A 20,076-nucleotide genomic window follows, 5' to 3' on the forward strand; every position below is an offset into this window, starting at 1 on the left:
ACACTGTGAATATTCATATAACTAATCTTATATCACTGGCTATTTTCAATAATCATTGATTTCCCTTTCAAGCTTATGGATATAAACAAAGACACAGCAACTGCTTGTCTCTTTATTAAATGCAAGAACTTACAGAATTCTGTGAAAATCTGCAACTAAGAATTGATCTCCAGTGAAACAAAACATAGCAATATGATACACAGCTAAAATTCTGTACGTAACTCATTGTACTATGTAACTCTGTGTTTCAGCTGTTGGAGGACCAGTGATCTGCCAAAGGGACAGATGATACAAATTTTTGCATAAGGGTCAGCTGCATAGAGATATGAGGGCCTAGTTGTTGTTGTTTATTTTGTCCCACCCTATTCTCCATAAAATGTATAGATACTAATGGTAAATGAGGATCATATCAAATGGCACCACAACTTGGGGTGTCAGGAGTTCAGAGGTCAATTGTGTTGCCCTCCGTAAGGAGTAGTATGCTTTCCTTGGAAGCTCGGCTTCCTCCCACACACTGGTTTAGAAAGATCATTGGTCATTGTAGATCGTCCAGTGATGAGGCAAATGTTGAATAGGTGGGTTGCTGGGTGGCAAAAGGCCCTGTTCTGCACTGTTGTCTAAATAAATAAATATTGTACTGCCGCTTAGGGTAAAGTGACCTCATAGCTGGTACTATGAGGTGGCTTATATGTTATAGCCAATGTCCAGAAGATGAATAGAGGAAGGACTAAATTGCCTTCACCATATTATGTGCCTTATTTGTTGAGGATAAGAATGAAACCAGAAATGACTGGCAGTCACCTACAGCAGAAAATTGAAATTTTACCTCAAGTCCTAATGTGGATTCCTAATTTGGATTCATTTTAAATTCCAGGTGGATTTGAACTCCCAGGATTCTGGAGCGACATGAACGGTCAAGAATTTCAGCAGGTGGAACTTCTAAATGGCACCCAGGAATACAACGAGGTGGTAGACAAATTCAAGAAATCTTGTAAAAATTACTTGGTGAAAATAATCAAGGTACTTGAATAATTTTTAATTTCATATTTTCCACTGAGCATTACTCTCAGAATAATACTTGTGTCCTAGCTGTCTACATGATACACAAGCCAAGGCAGTATGATATGGAGAGCAAGCTGTTGCCCATTCAGCAGGCTCCCCCTGATGAACCCAAAGAAACGTCAGAGACTAATGGAGTTTTGCACTGCAGGGTCAGAGGAGTTGCCAGTCTGTGTTAAATTCAGTGTAGGACTTTCTTAGGGACCCCAGCTTCAGATTTTTCCTTGGGGTTTACCCCCAAAGCCTTTGCCATGAGTAGGTTTAGCCGCAAGGCAGCGGAGGTTTAAGATCGGAGTTTTTCTTTTCCTAGATGAGCTGCCAACCATGGCTGATGAGCCCATCTGCTCAAAGTGACTGGCTTTAAGGTGCCAGTAACCCACCTTTGCCCCTTCTCCTATCAATAGAAACAGTTCTGTTGGGCTTAGTAACTAAGCCGCCAGGAGCTGGACTTGGATGTGAGAGGCTATTTGAGATGCACGGTATTGGGAGCATTTAATAGGCAGTGGGAACTTATCCTCATCACTACCCCTGACTATCACAACCTTAAGGAACCCCTGTTTCGAATGATGCCTGAAGAATGGGCTCACTTAAGCCTCCAACAGCACAAGTGAGTTGATAGTGGGAGGCAGGTGGCCAGAGGGACCTGTTCCAGAAGATGTTGCTCCAGGACCTTGATCCCAATTTTGCAAGAAATTTACTGACTTGTTCTCAAGGTCAGTGAAAGGAACGTCAGAACTCATGCACTACACTCGCACACCGATCACAACCAATACTTACGCACACATCCGTTCAAGCATGGTAAGTATATCAGGGATAAACCTCATCAGAGAGGTTGTTAAGGAGCCTGAATACACACACTCAATAGCTTCTTTCCCTCTGCCATCAGATTAATGAACCCATAAACATTACCTCACTATTTTTCTCTCTTTTCATGCTATTTATTTATTATATATTCTGATTGTAATTTACAGTAAATTTTCATGTCTTATACTGTACTGCCATTGCAAACACATTTCACAACATAGATCAGTGATGATAATAAACATGATTCCAAGCAGAAAACCCACCCGACTTATTGGCTATTTAGTTAAATGGGGAGTGCTGCCTGTCATGGTCAAGGTGAAAACAGAGCTATTGGCAAACAGTACTATCTAATCAAATCCAGTATTTCATCTCATACCCCAGTGTGTACTCATCTCCCGTTCTCTTCTGCTGCACAGGGTCTAGATTATTCAAGTAACTTCATTTTTGCTGCCCATGCACTTCACCGTTCTCATTTCAAACATATAAAAAGATCTACCTGACAAGATTTGATTAGCAGAGCACCGTCACTCAGAAAAAGGTGATACTGTGTCAACACATTTGTAATCCACATCCAGCAGTTTAGACCATGGCAGAGCTTGCAAAATAGTGAATCATCCTGAATGCGCAGACCACGGCTTGGTCAAGGGTAAAGGGCAGTTTATGTGTCAGCTCCCCAGAGGGTGTGATTGTGTTGAAGTTCAGCCCCTGAGGTTTCAGATGAGACCTACAATGTGACAGTCTATACAAGAATGGAAAGAGTATTTGGGACATGGCTCACACCCTCAGTTGTGAGCCTTCAATCCTCCCCTCCCCTTCACTGACAATAATAAACCAATTCCAATTCATCTGTAATTCAGGAACAGGTTACTAATCAGTATCCAATAGAAATCTATTGACTCCCACGACTAACCTGATTATACTTCTTTCTACCATATTTTCTGTAGGGATTCTCCTAATCTGGTTTTGATCTGGGCCGCACAGAAGCCTAGTGGTTAACACAACATTTTACACTACAGGTGACCAGGTTCAATTCCCGTTGCTGCCTGTATGGAATTTGTACATTCCCTGGGAGCTCTGGCTCCTTCCCACAGTCCAAAAATGTACCAGTTGGTAGGTTAATTGGTCATTGTAAATTGTCCCATAGTCCCACTTGGTGGTGCAATAATATCAGTGCAGGACTCCAGAGCGAAGGTTCCCGAGTTCGAATCCAAGTTGGGTTGAGCGTCGAGCTAGCAACTCGGCCTCGTAAAAACAAGAATAGCTTGCCACGGAAACACTGTCATGACAGTGCCCTGATAACTCCACTGCCGAGTTAAGGGCTATTCTTCAAATTGTCCCATGGTTGGGCTAGGGTTAAATTGGGGGTTGCTAAGCAGTACAGCTTGAAGGGCCGGAAACGCTCATTCCATGATGTAGCCCAATAAATAAGTGGACTGTTCAAAGTCAGTAGTACCAAATTTAAGAAGCATTGTACAAAGAAATGTTGCCATTAAATACTGTGTGTAGCCCTGTCATTGGGATGAATTTCAAAGTATCATTTTAAAATGTTCTCTGACCCTTCCGTGTTTCTTTGCATCTTAAAACCTGTTTATCTTCTCGCTTTTCTAATTGTGATGAAAGATCAACAGCCAGAAACCAATCTTGCTGCGTAGCTTCTATCTGATCTGTTGAGTATTTCCAGCATTTTGTTTTTGTTCCTTGATGTATTCAATATAAGAGATTTGACCCTACCCAGAGCCAAAGCATAACGGCCTGACTCCAGCCAATATCCAAACCACAGCAAGGTTGTGGTCCTCTTGGAGGATCAAGCATAAGCCTCACCTTTTATGCTTTATGCTGGTTATGTGGTGAAAAGCATCCATATTTAAATTTATGCTTTATGGTCATCATTATGTGCCCTGTCGTATGACATAGGCAATCATGGTCTCTTGCCATTGCTGCCTTCTGGGCAGCATCTTTACAAGATGGGTGACCCCATCCTTTATCAATACTCTACAGAGGTTGTCTGCCTGGCGTCAATGGTTGCAAAACCAGGGCTTTTGATGCGAACCAGTTGCTCATACCTGCCCATACATCCACCACCTGCTCTCATGGCTTCACATGACCCTGATCTGAGAAGGCTAAGCAGGTGGTACACCTTGCCCAAGGGTGTCCTGCAGGCTAGTGGAGGGAAGGAGCACCTTACACCTCCTTTGGTAAAGACATATCTCCACTCCACTACCTAACTATAATACATAGTCTCCTTATGTCTCTGTGTAACTATATTCACTCTGAGGTAGTTCAAAGGGTGTCTACTTGTGACTGCATTTTCACATTAAAATTACATTTGTCCAGTACTGTTTTCAAATCCTCTGGCTTGATTTTCCTTTTTTTCCATTCTATTAACAAGACCATAAGATAAAGGAGCAGAATTAGGCCCTCTGGCCCATCAAATCAGCTCCACTATTCGCTCCATTTCCCTCTCAGACCCAGTCTCCTGTCTTCTCCCATATCCTTTCATCCCCTAAGGTAGTGATGGGCAACTTTAAACAATGAACCTATAGCTGTAAACATAACCCACCAAAATGTTATATAACCATATAACAATTACAGCACGGAAACAGGCCATCTCGGTTCTTCTAGTCCGTGCTGAAAGCTTACTCTCACCTAGTCCTACCGACCTGCACTCAGCCCATAACCCTCCATTCCTTTCCTGTCCATATACCTGTCCAATTTTGTTTTTAAATGACAATATCAAACCTGCCTCTACCACTTCTACTGGAAGCTTGTTCCATACAGCTACCACTCTCTGAGTAAAGAAGTTCCCCCTCGTGTTACCCCTAAACTTTTTCCTCCTAACTCTCAACTCATGTCCTCTTGTTTGAATCTCCCCTTCTTTCATTGGAAAAAGCCTATCCACGTCAACTCTATCTATCCCCCTCATAATTTTAAAAACCTCTATCAAGTCCCCCCCGCCAACCTTCTACACTCCAAAGAATAAAGACCTAACTTGTTCAACCTTTCTCTGTAACTTAGTTGCTGAAACCCAAGTAACATTCTAGTAAATCTCCTCTGTGCTCTCTCTATTGTGTTGACATCTTTCCTATAATTTGTGACCAGAACTGTACACAGTACTCCAAATTTGGCCTCACCAATGCCTTGTACAATTTTAACATTACAATATTTTTTTTTCTGGAATTAGCATGCTCTCCTATGAAAGCAAATGCTTCTCAGATATGCTTTCACATGAGATTTTATTGAACATCTGTCCCAAACCAAATCGCTGATAAAATTTATTTGCCAGGAAGTTGTTCCACTCTGTTAGCAGTTTTGAATCCCAGTTGAATTTGCTTCTAACCCACTGTGTATCTCATCTCAAGAATCAATTGAATCACTATTAAAATTTCAGGTCCAAATTAATGTTTGAATTCTTGATAAAAGATTCCTGTACGTATTTGAAACAATTAAATACATGTACTGCTATTATTAATAGTTAGTCAAATTCTACTTCAGAAATCGATGCTGTATAAATTCTTCACCTAGATTGAAAGGATCCAGAATCTCAAGCTTTGGCAAAGTTATTCTGTCAGAAAGCAAACAATTGAAAGAAAGATTCCTGGAGAAAATGTTGAACGGATTCTTTATCATGGGACTACCAAGGAAATTACCCAAAAAGTGAATGTGACTGGTTTCAATAGGAGCTTTTGTGGTAGAAATGGTAAGATGCAACATAGCTTCTTTTTAATCTGCATGTGAAGGGAGACAACCTAGGCCTGCTCTTAAGTGAATAGAAGGCCTAACAAATGATGGGAAAGGTGTTGATATTGTAATCAAGAATAAAATCTGAAAATATTGGAGATACTGGAAAAGAAAATATTAATAAACTTAGTATCTTTAAAAATGTGCCTAGGAAAAAATATGAAGATGGGGAGGCTCTGACCATTTTTTTTCTAATCAACTCAGTCTGCAGGTTAAGAGCAGGATAATTGAAAAATTAAAACAAGAAAAAATATACAGATGTTGGAAATGAAAGCACACACAAAATGCTGGACAAGCTCAGCAGGCCAGGCAACTTAATCCAATTTTTTAATAGCCAATTAATCTACCAGTGGGTCTTTGGGCTGTGGGAGGAAATTGGTCGTTGTGAATTGTCCCATGATTAGGCTCGGGTTATATCGGGGGATTGCTGGGTTGTGCAGTTTGAAGGGCCAGAAGGGCTTATTCTACATTATATCTCAATAAATAAATAGATAAATAAACAAATCATGTGTGTTACATTAGATTATCAATTCAAAAAATGACAGAAACTTTAATCTAACATTTTCTTTTCATTACTTCCTAGCTGTTGCATATGGAAAAGGCACTTACTTCGCCTTGAATGCCGCTTATTCGTGTGACAACAAGTATGCCAGCCCTGACAATGATGGAAGTAAATTCATCTACCAGGCACGGGTGATCACTGGGAATATGTGTGTTGGACATAACCAATTGCTAGAGCCAACACCAGTAGATGCACAGCGAGATCCAAACAACCTATGCGACTGTGCCGTGGATAATTTAACAAAACCCACCATCTTTGTTGTTTTTTGTGATGACGGAGCATATCCAGAATATCTAATAACCTTTAAAATAGAAGCACAGTGAGGCTGAAGTAGCGTACTTTGCTGACATCACTTTATTTAGTGTTTTGTTTTTCAATATTTTTGCTTATATCTGATTTATTTAGAATTGTATAAATTGCATTCTTGCCATTAATGATTCATTCTGTTAGCCTCATAAAACATAATGCACTATTTTTAAACAATTTATTGCTAAATGAATAAAAGCAGCAATCTTAACTCAGGGATGGAATGTAGGGACTGGCAAAGCAATTGGGGATTTACCTGGACACTTGAAGTACAAATTTTTGACTTCTAAGGTTTATTAACATTTTTAAAAACTGACTCTTACTCAAGTCTATCATTTTTGATCAATCCTGTTATTCTGAAATACAACAAATGACGTAAGATGAGGAGTGACCTTGGCCGGAGAAGTAGAAAAGATCGATCTCCTACAGCAGAGGAGTCAAGTAACATGGAGAAGAAAAGAGAGTTAGGTAAGATGATTGGGGACAGGTGAGACTTTAACTGAGAATGACAGAGGCTGAAGCTTGCCTTACAAAAGTGTGTGAGAGTCAGAAACCCTCAACAGAACATATTTAGCAATACTGTCCTGATCTGTGAACTGTTTAGTTATGAGCCTAGTAGTACTCTTTTCCAACTCAGTGGACGAGATAAATGTCCTGCTGTTTGGAAAATCTGCCATTATGCAATGTATTATGAATGATAATCCATTAAGAATGTTGTGCAAGTCATTTTCATGACAAATTTAATTTAATAAAGTATATAGCTGTATATTGTACTTGTGCATCTCATAAGTTTCACGTAAAAGAATTAGCAAAGATGAATGCAGATCCTTTGCAAACTGAGGCAGCAGAAATTATCCTGGAGACTAAGAACATCATGCAAGAAATTTGTGTGTGTTGTCATGGAAGAAAACACGAAATAAACTCCAGGAAATATTGAAGAACCTGTTTGGAGAGGTTGAGGAGCTGAAGGAAATAAGCACAAGTGTAGCAAGTACTGGACAAATTAATTGGACCGAAAGAAGAAGAAACAGATCGCTTGTATCCCAAAGTTTTGAAAGAGATGACAAATACACTGATGCTCATTCTAGTTTTTTCATCCTTTGGGAACAGACATTTAATTGTGTGCCTGCCCTTAAGACAGCAATGCTAAAGGAAATAGAACAATATTGATTTTTTAATATCAATCACTTGATCACCAGCAAATTGGGAAGCCAATTTGGTGGGCGTTGGCTAAACCAAATTAGTTTGTGCCTATTATCTAAAATATTCAAAAATGGAACTTTGTTCCTTGTAAATAACAACACAGATCCCGGCACACACAAAAAAAAATTGTACTTTACTGCCCTCTGGTGTTGTTGTATTGAAAAAGAATGTCACTCAAACATGTATGTTATTGTGATATTAAAAAAAAGTTTGTTTTTGAACTGAAAAATGCAAGTGTTCAACATCATAATGCTTTTGAAATTGTTTTCACTTAATCTTTTGTGCAGGGAGACTTTGGATTTGCAATTACCAGTGTGGCCATTAATTTTCAAAGCAATCTGGAAAATAGTGTTTCATGGATATTTTTATGTAGTTCTGGGGATCTAAATCTGATTTGTTAGCTTGGCTGAGTTATTAAGCTTCTGCCTCTGTATCATAAGAATATAGAATCAAGCTCAAATAGGAATTAATATAATGTAGTTTTGGGGGCTTTTAGCATAATTTCAAATATAGTCATAGTTGCTAGTTAAACAAGAATTTGCAAGGCTTCTTGTTTATCCTCATTGTATCATAAAAAGGCTTAAAGGCAATGACCTGTGGAAATGTAATTGTTAGAAGGCAAACATTGAAGCCAATATATTAAGCACAAGAGTTTCTGCAGATGCTGAAAATCCAAAGCAACACACACACAAAATGCTGGTGGAATTCAGCAGGTCAGGCATCGTCTATGGAGAGAAATAATAAGTCAGTGTTTCGGCCAAGATCTTTCATCAGGACTCAAGTGAAGCCAACATACCCACAGTGAAATCCTGCATTGTGGAAAGGGGTAAAAAATAGACAATAGGTGCAGGAGGAGGCCATTTGGCCCTTTGATCCAGCACCACCATTCATTGTGATCATGGCTGATCATCCATGATCAGTACCCCGTTCCTGCCTTCTCCCCATATCCCTCGACTCTGCCATCTTTAAGAGCTCTATCTAAATCTTTCTTAAAAGCTTCCAGAGAATTGGCCTCCACTGCCTTCTGAGGCAGAGCATTCCACAGATGTTAACATTATGTGTTAAATGGTATGTGTTAAACTGTTTTTGAAGTTGATGATTTTGGATAGTTTGCATTACTTGTAGTTGTAGATTTGTATGGCACAAAAGTGTCCTCTTTGGCATACTACCTCTACAGTGACCTCTTCACCCATCTAAACTAATTCCCATGGGTGTGTGTCACTCCTGTTTAAATGCAGTTATAGTATAGTATGCCCCCGTGCCAGGCAATTCACGTGATGAAAATTTGCCTTAATGGATTTCATAACTCACTACCAAAATAATTGAAGTTCTGTAAGAGTAAAATTTTATTTCTTATGGTGAGTGAAAAAAAGTGAATAAATTCTATGCGAAAGAAACAAGAATGTTGTCAATGTTCATCAAGGCTTTGTGTTATGAAAAATCATGATACGGATGGTTTTCTAGGAACTCAAGCCCCTCATAATGCAGGGGGTGTACTGTATCTGACTCCACCAGCTCCTCTGGTAAAGAGTTCCAAACATCAAGCACTCTGTAGAAACCCTTCCCTTAAAATCTCCTTTAAAGCTCCTTCCTCTTACTTTAAAGCTATGTCGTCATTTTTCATAGCTTTAACATGGGGAAAAGATTCAATCTATACTAACTATGCCTCTTATTTTTTTCACTGTACCTCTATCAGTTCAATTCAAGTTTAATTGTTACTCAACCATCCATTAATATGGCAAAACGAGGTAATGTTACTCCGGGGCCAAGGTGCAAGACACAGTATCAACAGTCACACAGATAGCAGTAAGATGCAGCTGCACAAAAACAAAAGCCCAGACCTAAGCCAAGAATAATGCAGAATTCTGCAGTTGAGCACAATACACCTTGTTTTCTGCTGAGAGAACAGTGGGGGTGGGGGGGTGGGCAGTGCTGACTCCGGCCTGGACGCTGCGCCACACAGCCACGAGTGGAGTGCACCGTCTCCGATGCCTCTCTCCTGGCAGCGATAAATAGGCGATACTGCAGCTAGTCCTCGCTCCTTGGTCCTCACTATGACTGAGACCATGCTGCACCCCTACCATCTGCCCCTGCTCTCCGCCAGTAAATCAATGAATTGAACTTGGGGCATTCCACATTAACAAGTAACCCTTTCAGCTTTCTTTACTTCAAGGAAAACAAGGCCAGTCTATCCATTTTCTCTGTTTCTCTAAAGTTTTCAAATCATGGTGAAATAATGTTCTGGAGGAACTTTGTGGGTCAAGCAACATCTATGATGGGATAGGATAATTTGTACATCAGGTTGAGACCCTGCATCAAGATCATCTCCTCTGCATTCTCTCCCATGCAACCACATCCTTCCTACAGTGTGGGAGACCAAAAAAGCACATCCTCCAAGTGCAGTCTAACCAGTCTCAAGACAAGCATGCCATAATCCATTTTCACCAACCTAGCTATGGTACTTGTGTTGCCATTTCTTGCAGACTTCAACGCCAATGTCCTTACAGTTATCAACATCCCCTAGCACCAGGGATTCCCAACTTTTTTGATGTCGTGAGCCAATACTATTAGGCAAGAGGACTGTGGAAACCAGGTTAGGAACCCCTGCTTAGCATCCTACAATTTATTTTCCTTGTATATCTACCCCTATTTGGCTTCTAAAAATTCCTCCTGCTTGTTCAGATTAAATTCCACCTGCAAATGCTTGCTCAACTTCCTGTGTGGTCTCTATCGTGCCTTAGACAAGCATCCTTACTATCCACAATACCGAAATATTATGTTATAGAGCAGGGGTTCCCAACTGATGGTCCCTTGCTTAATGGTATTTGTCCATGGCATAAAAAAGGTTGGGAAACCATGTTATTATATTTCAGTACAGAAATAGGCCTTTTAGCACATCTAGTCTGTGCCAAACCATTTAAACTGCCTAGTCCCATCAACCTTCACTGAGACTATAGCCCTCCATCCATGTACCTATCCAAACTTCTCTAAAGCGTTTAAGTTGAAATTGCATCCACCACTTGCGGTGGCAGCTTGTTCCACACTCTCAACACACTCTGAGTGAAGAAGTTTCCTCTTAAACCTTTCATCCTTAACCCATGACCACTAGTTGTAGTCTTACCCAACCTCAGTGGGAAAAGCCTGCTTGCATTTACCCTATCCATTCCCTTCATAATTTTGCATACCTCCATCAAATCTCCCCTCAGTCCTCTATGTTCCAGGGCAGCCTTTCTCAATCTTTTTGCCCTGGATGGACTTTGAGGACTCAGAGAACCCCTGTGTAAAAAAAAAAAAATTATATTTACAGCTCAAAGTACGTTAGCATGATCAATATAATAATCCAAAAATAATTACCAATGCTCTTTTGGGAATGAATTTTTAGCCAACCTTTCTTGGGGAAAAGAACAGGTGGCTATGCTTAGCTTATCTTTCTTGAACTTAATCTCTTTCTTTCCCTTTCATAAATTTTAAAAAACCCATAAGGCAAACATAATAAATTTCAGTTAAATAACTGGCTGGTTTAAGACAAAAGGGGATTTGATTTTTCCAAAGGTAAGCTCAGTAAATTTAATTTAAATAAAGGTTGTAAATTGATTTTAATTAATGCTACTTACAACATGAAAATTTAATGACAATGATGAATAGTGAAGTTACTAAAAACCATAAGCCAAAGCAAAATGAATAATAATATAGCCTAAGACACAATTTTATACAAGACTCTGAAAAAACGTTTTCTTTCTAAGTGACATGATCAGGCTCAAATATAGAGCTAACATATGAAAGCTGTGTTTGTTTTTTGTGGCACATATACTCGATTCTGGGTCAAACTTGAGATAAGCACACACCACACAAATTGTGAATAATTTGAATAATAATAACAACCGAAATAAGATGATTTCTATCGTTGCTCTTGATGCTTATTAAACAAGAAAAGCTTGCTCACACATGTAAGAAGTTGAAAACTGCAGCAAAATTGATTTCCTATGAAAGGCGGGATACACTTCTTTCACAGAAATCCAGAACTTGTCCAGGGATGGGTCAGTTTGTTTGCTCCAATAAGTTAGTTAGCAGCATGTAAGGGGAAATTGGAGGAGGTAATTTGAGAGGGAGAGGCTGACATCACAGCCCAAATTGCATGACTCCATTCAATGCTCGGAAAATGCACTTGATGCTCATCAGCCTGGCATCCTCCCTTCCTTGCAAACAGCACTCATCAATCATCAATGCACCCCCATCTCATTTAAAAAACTGAGAATGGACTCGACCAATAAGCATGGTCCTACTGCACATTGCCATACTGGGTTGAGAGACCTCTAACGAGATTGCTAATAGGCTGCTCGGTCACTGACCACCACTGCAAGCACTAGCATTGTGCAAAGTTTAAATTTTTTTTTATTACTATCTCTTGCGGAATCCCGGTTGAGAAATCCTGCTCTAGGGAATAAGGTCCCAACGTATTCAATATTTCCTTATAACACAGGTGCTCCAGTCCTGGCAACCTCCTTGTAAATTTCTCTGAGCTCTTTCAACCTTATTTGCATCTTTCCTATACATAAGTGACCAAAACTGCATCACCGGCATGTGATGTAAAATTTGTGAACTTAGCAACAGCAATTCAATGCAATGCATCATCTATCAGAGAGAAAATAATAATAATAATGATGAATAGAATAAAACATAATAATAAACAAGTAAATCAATTATGTATATTGAATAGATTTAAAAATTATGCAAAATCAGAAATACTGTATATTTAAAAAAAGTGAGGTACTGTCCAAAGCTTCAACGTCCATTTAGGAATTGGGATGGCAGAGGGGAAGAAGCTGTTCCTGAATCGCTGAGTGTGTGCCTTCAGGCTTCTGTACCTCCTACCTGATGGTAACAGTGAGAAAAGGGCATGCCCTGGGTGCTGGAGGTCTTTAATAATGGACGCTACCTTTCTGAGACACCACTCCCTAAAGATATCCTAGGTACTTTTAGGCTAGTGCCCAAGATAGAGCTGACTAGTTTTACAATCTTCTGCAGCTTCTTTCAGTCCTGTGCAATAGCCCCTCCATACCAGACAGTGATGCAGCCTGTCAGAATGCTCTCCACAGTACAACTATAGAAGTTTCTGAGTGTATTTGTTGACATACCAAATCTTTTCAAACTCCCAATAAAGTATAGGCACTGTCTTACCTTCTTTATAACTACTTTGATTTGTTGGGACCTGGTTAGATCCTCAGAGACCTTGACACCCAGGAACCTGAAGCTGCTCACTCTCTCCACTTCTGATCCCTCTATGAGGATTGTTATGTGCTCCTTCATCTTACCTTTCCTGAAGTCCACAATCAGCTCTTTAGTCTTACTGACGTTGAGTGCCAGGTTGTTGCTGCGGCACCACTCCACTAGTTAGCATATCTCACTCCTGTACACCCTCTCGTCAGCACATGAAATTCTACGAACAATGGGTGTATCGTCAGCAAATTCATAGATGGTATTTGAGCTATGCCTAGCCATGCAGTCATGTTGCATTAGCAAGGTAGAGTGAAAAACTAGTCTTGCATACCATTCATGCAGATCAATTCATTATAAAGTTCCAAAGTAAACTTATTATTAAAGTAGTATTTGTCCCCACCTGCTATGCTGAGATTTATTTTCTTGGGAGCATTCACAGTAGAAAAAGAAATATAGTGGAATCAATGAAAACTACACACAAAGACTGACAACCAACCAATGTGCAAAAAGACAAGCCATGCCAAATACAAACAACAAATAATAATAAATTGTATTATTTAAATATAGTGTTGAAATGGTTGTTGTGAAGCGCCTATTGTGGTAGTGTAGTAGGTAATGCTTGTTGTTCTCACTTTCAGCTTCCACCGCTGGCTAGTGGACAAGGATGATTCTGGGAGTGAAGGGGTTAACACAGGAGGAGCATTTCGCAGCTTTGGGTTTGGAATTTAGAAGAATGCAGGGTGATTTCATTGAAACCTACCGAATGTTGGAAGAACTAGATAGGGTGGATGTGGAAAGGATATTTCCTATGGTGGGGTATTACAGGACTAGAGGGCACAGCCTCAAGATTGAGGGGCAACCTTTTAGAACAGAGGTAAGGAGGATTTTTTTTAGCCGGAGAGTAGTGAATCTGTGGAATGCTCTGCCACAGATGGCAGTGGAGAGCAAGTCCGTGGGTATACTTAAGGTGGCAGTTGATTGTTTCAGATCAGTTAGGGCATCAAAGGATTATGACCAGAAGAAGGTGTATCCTTCTCTAATAAGGAGAGCAGTGTATTGGAGTATTAGGGAAAAAAAACAGAAAGCAGAATAGAGTGTTACAGTGATAGAGAAAGTGCAGTGCAGACACAATGAGGGGAAAGATCATAAGATCATATGTGAATCAAGTCTATCTTATCTATTAGTGACATTCAATAATCTTTCAACAGTAAGATGCAAACTGTCCATGGGCCTGATGGTATATGCTTTCAGACTTTTGTATTCTTCGCCAGAAGGGAAGAGGGAGAAGAGAGAATATTCAAGGTGGGTGGAGTCACTCAAGACCCAGCTATTACCCAGACTAAGGGACAGAAATCTGTGTTTTGCCATACGCACTAAATACCCAAAGCACCTCGAACAGACATACCTTTTATATGTTTAGTCCTTCTAGGAGAAGATAAAATCCCTCTTAGTCTCAGTTTGAAATGTTCTAGTCAAGATGACTCATAGGAAAATAAGCATTTCCAATAATGTAAGAGATCAAAGATTGATGACTAACAAAAATAATGAATCAAACATGTAAGTGGCTGGAGCCAAGGTTATACTATCTGTACAGACAATTGACTTTGAATTAGAATGAGGAATTAGGACAGCATCCAGCTGGGCAGAGAACAGTATATTTCTGTAATAGATACCATATTTCAGAATAGATACAAGCTTTTATCTGTACTAACCTAATACTTAAAGAGTAGTACTTACTAAATAGTAATGAAACCATTGCAAATATAATTTGTGTATTTGTAGTTGTAGAATACACCTTCTGGTGCTACTTGGACATGTCTTCAGTGATGAACCCAGGTTCTTAGGATGTTTTGGGTCTTTAATCATCAGACACTCTCGCCTGGGCGACCCAACCAGGGGTGATCAGCCCCCGATTTGTGTCCAACTGGTGCACTACTCCACGGATCCTCCCTCTGGATCCATAGCCACCGCGAGGCCTTTTCGGCAGCCTCCAGAATGTTCTTGGTGGCTGTTCTGTACTGCGGTCCTTTAATTCCAAGAAATAGAGTTTGCTGTAATGAAGAAATGGAGCTCAAGATGATTTTGTCTCTGGTCACTGTATTTCTTGCAGGGGCGGGGGGCAGAGGGGGAAGAATTTGCGCATAACTTTAAAAGATCCTGAGAATGCTCAGTAAACACAGACAAACATTACTTTTTCATTCTGCAGTCATTGCACTGGGTGTGGGAAATTGGATGTCTTCTCCCTGGTATATTCTACCAGGAGTCATAAAGGATTTGACTTTATGGCATTTTCCTTCTGTACACAGTGGAATATTTCATTTCTTTAGTAATGGGGAATGTGTAAATGTGTGTATGTTGTGCATATACTGTATTTAATGTGGATAGTTCTGTTTATTTTGTAATATGATTGTAACTACATTGTGGGGTGCATCATATTCTAATTCATGTGACATCTTAAGTTAACTTTGTGGGTATTAGAGATGGTACGTGCTGGTGCCCTAAAAAACAGGGCAGTTCACTCTTGGTAGGAGGAAGAGAGAGATCGAACTGCCAGGAGTTCATACTGGACTTACAGTAATGTAGCTATAATTGTATTTTCTGGTTGGTAACTTTTTGTAATTATTGGCAACTTCCTTTTCGCTATTTTCGTAAATTTCTTTTCGATGCACCTAATAAACACTCTTGCACTAAAAACTCTAGTCATTTGCCCTTTGGGTCGAAAGTGACAGATACAATTTACTTTTAAAGAAAAGTAATGTCTTCAAGGCTATGCCCCCCCCCCCACCCCAGTGACCACCAATTTAATCCAAGCATAATCAGGGGACAATTTACATTGACCAATTAAGCTACCAACTGGCAGGGTCTTTGAATACGGCCAACGTACAAACCCCTTACAGACAGCAGCAGGAATTAAACCTCTATCACCAGCTCAGCACTGTAAACCACTACACTACCGTGCCGGCGCAATATATTCAGGCCATCATAGCCCAGAAATATACTTCAGGCAAACCCACTTGCCAGACTTTGGTCTAGGACCTTATGATTCTTCAGTTAGTTTTCCATATTTGGCCTGGCCTTCCTTCTGCAAGTTCAGTCATCGTTACTCATCGAGAGAGGAAAAAAATCATCAGTTCTACACAGGCTTCACATCAATTGACTTAAATCTATGCCTCCCAAACAATTCACAAAATTATGAAATGACCACAGAATAATAGGAGGTGATTCAGCCTATCCACTGTATATTGGCTCTGGGTAAAATAATCCACCTAGTCCCATTCCCCATCCTTTCCCATAGTTCCACAAATTATTAACTTTTAGACACTTATACAACTCTTCTTTGTATGCTACAATGGAATCTACCCACACATGGTGCTTGTACCAGCTCTCCCACTCCCAAGAGAAATAGGCCATTCTTTTTCACATTCTCTAGCCCTCTTTTGATCTCATAAACTTCAATTAAATCCTCCTTCAGACTTTCTTATTTCAAAGAAAATAACCATAGACCAGCCTCAAATAAGAAAAAAGTCTGTAGATGCTGAAATTCAAGTAACACACTAAAAATGCTGGAGGAACTCTGCAGGCGAGGAAGCATCTATGGAAAAGAGGAAACATCGACAAATCAGCCTGTTTCCCCTCACATAATACTTTCCTTGATAACATTCTGATAAATTCCCCTTCTACTGTCCCGAGTGTTCCTTGAGATGTGCCAACCAGGACTGTTTATCACATTCCAGCATCCTGTACCAAATAAAGTGGCCACTGAGTGCATGTTCATGGCCTTCTGCTGTAGCCCATCCACTCCAAGGCTCATGTTGTGCATTCAGAGATACTCCGCTGCACACTATTGTTGTAACGAATAGTTACTATGCCTTCCTGTCAGCTTGAACCAGCTTGGTTATTCTCCTCCGACCTCTCATTAATAAGGTGTTTTCACCCACAGTACTGCCACTCGTTGGATTTTTTTTTTGATTTTTGCACCATTCTCTTTAAACTCTACAGCAGGAGTTACCAGCTTTTTAAATTTAAATTCCATGGACCAATACTATAAAACTAGGGATCTGTGGAACCCCTGCTCTGGATACTGTGTGCGTGAAAATCCCCAGAGATCAACAGTTTGTACTCGAATGACCACTCCTGGCACTAACACTCATTTCACAATCAAAGTCACTCAGATCACATTTCTTGCCCCCGCATTCTGATGTTTAATCTGAACAACAACCAAACCTCTTGACCATGTCTGCATGCTTTTATGCATCGAGTTGCTGCCATATGATTTGCTAAAGATATTTGTATTAAAGATAATTGTATGAAGTGACTGTGTGGCTCTGGTCTTATGTACCATGCATCTGCAGGACTGCACATTGCACTTTACACAGTAGCTAGACTCTTACATAATTTTTAGAATGTCTTTACTAGTCTGATCTAAAAAAATAAGTATCTTAAATGACTTCCTAGCCACCTTTCCTACCTGTTCTGCTGTCTCAAGGCCTGCCCCAACTGCTGATTAGGTCCCAGCTGATTCTGAGTTAATATTTCATTATTAGAATTTTTTATTTGTTTTTTTAAGTTCACAGGAAGAGAAGTTTGGGGTCAGGTCAATGTTCAAGGACGTGAGGAGGAGGAGGTAGACATTAGGCCGCTGGTCGGTGCTCACTGTGTTCGAAGTCCAGCGGCATAGATTGGTGACGAAGGACATCCAAAGTACGGGTATCTGCTCTGCCCTCGAAAGCCAGTGATGTGCATGGGTGACGAAACACGTCGATGGTTGCTGGGCAGCAAAGGTTGCAGGATCCCCAGATCAGATAGCCACGTGAACAGAAGGCACGAGAGGGACGAGGGCTGGTCAATCAGCACACCCAGAGTTCAAGCCTGGAATTCGGCACCCCATCAATGACTAGTCCAAGGGTCAATACCAAAGATCAGAAGCTGAAAGTCAATTGGAAATCTGGAATCCAAAGCCCAATGGTCAAAGCTTAGAGACTGAAGAGCTGTATTGGAGTTGGAGGACAGTCTGTGTGTGTGGATTGGTGGGAGAGAGAGAGAGAGAGAGAGAGAGACAAGGAGTTTGCTTTGCTGTTATTGTGTTGTTGCTCATTGTGTTCTGTGTTGTACTGGGGCGTGCTATGTTGGTGCCTGAATGTGTGGTGACACTAGGTATATTGGTTGTTAACACAAACAATGTATTTCACTCTATGTTTCGATGTACAGCGACAAATGATCTGAATCTGAAATTAGGAAGGGCTGCGCAGCTATGAATGAAACACAACAAATGCAAGTTCTTGATTGGCCCAAATCTGAATGTATGGTATAAGATGTTCTGGTAAGTGACCAATCATATGACAGTTTACTAAGTGACATCAGTCTTCGTTAATGGAATTGGTTTATTATGGTAACATGTAGAATATAAAATCAAGGATGTAGTTTAGTAACTTTATTAAGCATTGTTGAGGCCTGTGGTGAACTACATATACCTGTCTGGACACGCCCCCCCCACTGACTGCTCCTGTGGCTCCTCCCATGAACCGTGGCTCCTCCCACGGACCCTGGTATAAAGGTGATTGGAGATTCCGCCCCGGCCTCAGTCTCCAGGATGCAGTGTGCTGGTCAATTGCTGCTTGTTCTTTCTTCCAGCCAATAAAAGCCTATATCTCGCCTCATGTCTCCAAGAGTTATTGATGGTGCATCAATTTTATTGGCTGGAAGTTTTAAAACATGGAAAGCATTTTACGTCCAGAAAAATTAGACATTGATCCTCAAGATTCAGAAGCAGCTCTTGCCTTTGAACTCTGGCTTCCATGCTTCCAATCATACTTGGAACAGATTCCAGTGACTGAGCCTGCTACAATGTACAAAATACTACTATCTAGAGTAAGTCCGAAAGTATTCTCCCTTATCAGGGACCTGCCGACCTACCAAGGGGCACTGGACGCCCTCAAAAGACAGTACCTGCGGCCGGTGAACACCGTCTACGCAAGACATTGCTTAGCGATGCAGCGGCAGCAGGCTGGAGAGTCGAGCGCCGAGTTTGTCCAGGCCCTACAGACACTCGTGCAAACTTGCGACTGCAAAGGACTGACGGCGGAACAACATGCGGAGCTGCTAGTACGAGACACCTTTGTTACAGGGATCAGGTCAGTGTACTTGCGCCAGCGGCTGCTGGAAAATGCCTATCTTACCTTATGCTTGGCGATCGAGATGGCCAACATGCTGGAGGCTGCTCTGCACAACACTGACGCTGTCCAGCTGCGTGATCCTCCACCGGTTCCGTGGACACTGCAGACCCTGCCACCCGCTGCTGCCAGTCGCGAGTCCACGAACCCCCCGAAACCGACCACAGCTGCTGCCAGTCTCAAGTCCACGCAGTGTTACTTCTGCAGACTCGAAAAGCACCCCCGAAAACACTGCCCGGCCCGAGAAGCGACCTGCTCCAGCTGCGGGAAGAAGGGCCATTTCGCCAAGGTCTGTAAGTCTGAACCACGAGTGGGGTCGGGCAGCACTGCGTGTGAGGCATGGGGGCCACCATCTTGCCTGCCTGCCTCGTGCGAGACATGGGGGCGGCCATCTTTGTCGGTGCCACCTTGCCACGCCCCCCGACCCACCGGTGCTTACCTGGCACCAAGACCAAGACAGCAGTTCAACTCTGGCCTCCGTAACCCTCGACCAAAGCGCCCCAAGGTCAATGATGGACATCCTGGTGGAGGGGCACAGGACTAGCTGCCTGTTTGACACAGACAGCACTGAGAGTTTTATTAACCCGGACACGGGTCAACGCTGGGGACTCGTGACACGGCCGGTAAGCCAGAGGGTCACCATGGCTTCTGGGTCATATTCCACAGACGTCCGGGTGGGTTGTGTAGTGACATTGGTGGTGCAGGGCACAGAATATCGGAACTTTGCGCTACTGGTCATGCCTAAACTGTGCGTACCTGTGCTATTGGGGCTGGACTTCCAGAGCCATCTCGAAAGTGTGACTATGGCATATGACGGGCCCCTCCCACCACTCACTGTCAGGAATCCTCAGTTTTGTGGGACTTCGTCATATACCCCGCTACTGACCACACACACACACACACACACACACACACACACACACACACACACACACACACACACACACACACACACACACACACACACCGACCCACACATCCCACCCAGCACCATGCCGACAGCTGTGCTACTGACAC

The 20,076-nt window shown here is 41.5% G+C and overlaps 2 protein-coding genes across 6 annotated transcripts in view; one reads left to right on the plus strand and one right to left on the minus strand.

Moving 5' to 3' along the window:
* The window catches only part of LOC132394312 (protein mono-ADP-ribosyltransferase PARP14-like), an 83,505-nt gene extending 76,270 nt beyond the window's left edge, over positions 1 to 7,235 (plus strand). For both annotated transcript variants that reach the window (XM_059970298.1, XM_059970299.1), the window contains 3 exons: positions 875 to 1,020; positions 5,386 to 5,560; positions 6,185 to 7,235. In XM_059970298.1, coding sequence (XP_059826281.1) covers positions 875 to 1,020; positions 5,386 to 5,560; positions 6,185 to 6,486 — 623 coding nt within the window. In that variant the 3' untranslated portion in view covers positions 6,487 to 7,235. The remainder of the gene's footprint in view (positions 1 to 874; positions 1,021 to 5,385; positions 5,561 to 6,184) is intronic.
* The window catches only part of nmi (N-myc (and STAT) interactor), a 246,627-nt gene that overhangs the window by 128,504 nt on the left and 98,047 nt on the right, over positions 1 to 20,076 (minus strand). Inside the window, exon 3 of one of the 4 annotated variants that reach the window (XM_059970309.1) lies at positions 10,858 to 10,948. The exons of 2 other annotated variants lie outside the window; for them this stretch is intronic. In XM_059970309.1, coding sequence (XP_059826292.1) covers positions 10,858 to 10,863 — 6 coding nt within the window. In that variant the 5' untranslated portion in view covers positions 10,864 to 10,948. Of the gene's footprint in view, positions 1 to 10,857; positions 10,949 to 20,076 lie in introns of those variants that run through there. One more of the 4 variants, XM_059970308.1, reaches the window with a different exon arrangement.

The sequence above is a fragment of the Hypanus sabinus genome, chromosome 5 (genome assembly GCF_030144855.1).
Source record: "Hypanus sabinus isolate sHypSab1 chromosome 5, sHypSab1.hap1, whole genome shotgun sequence".
In the NCBI taxonomy this organism is placed as follows: domain Eukaryota; kingdom Metazoa; phylum Chordata; class Chondrichthyes; order Myliobatiformes; family Dasyatidae; genus Hypanus; species Hypanus sabinus.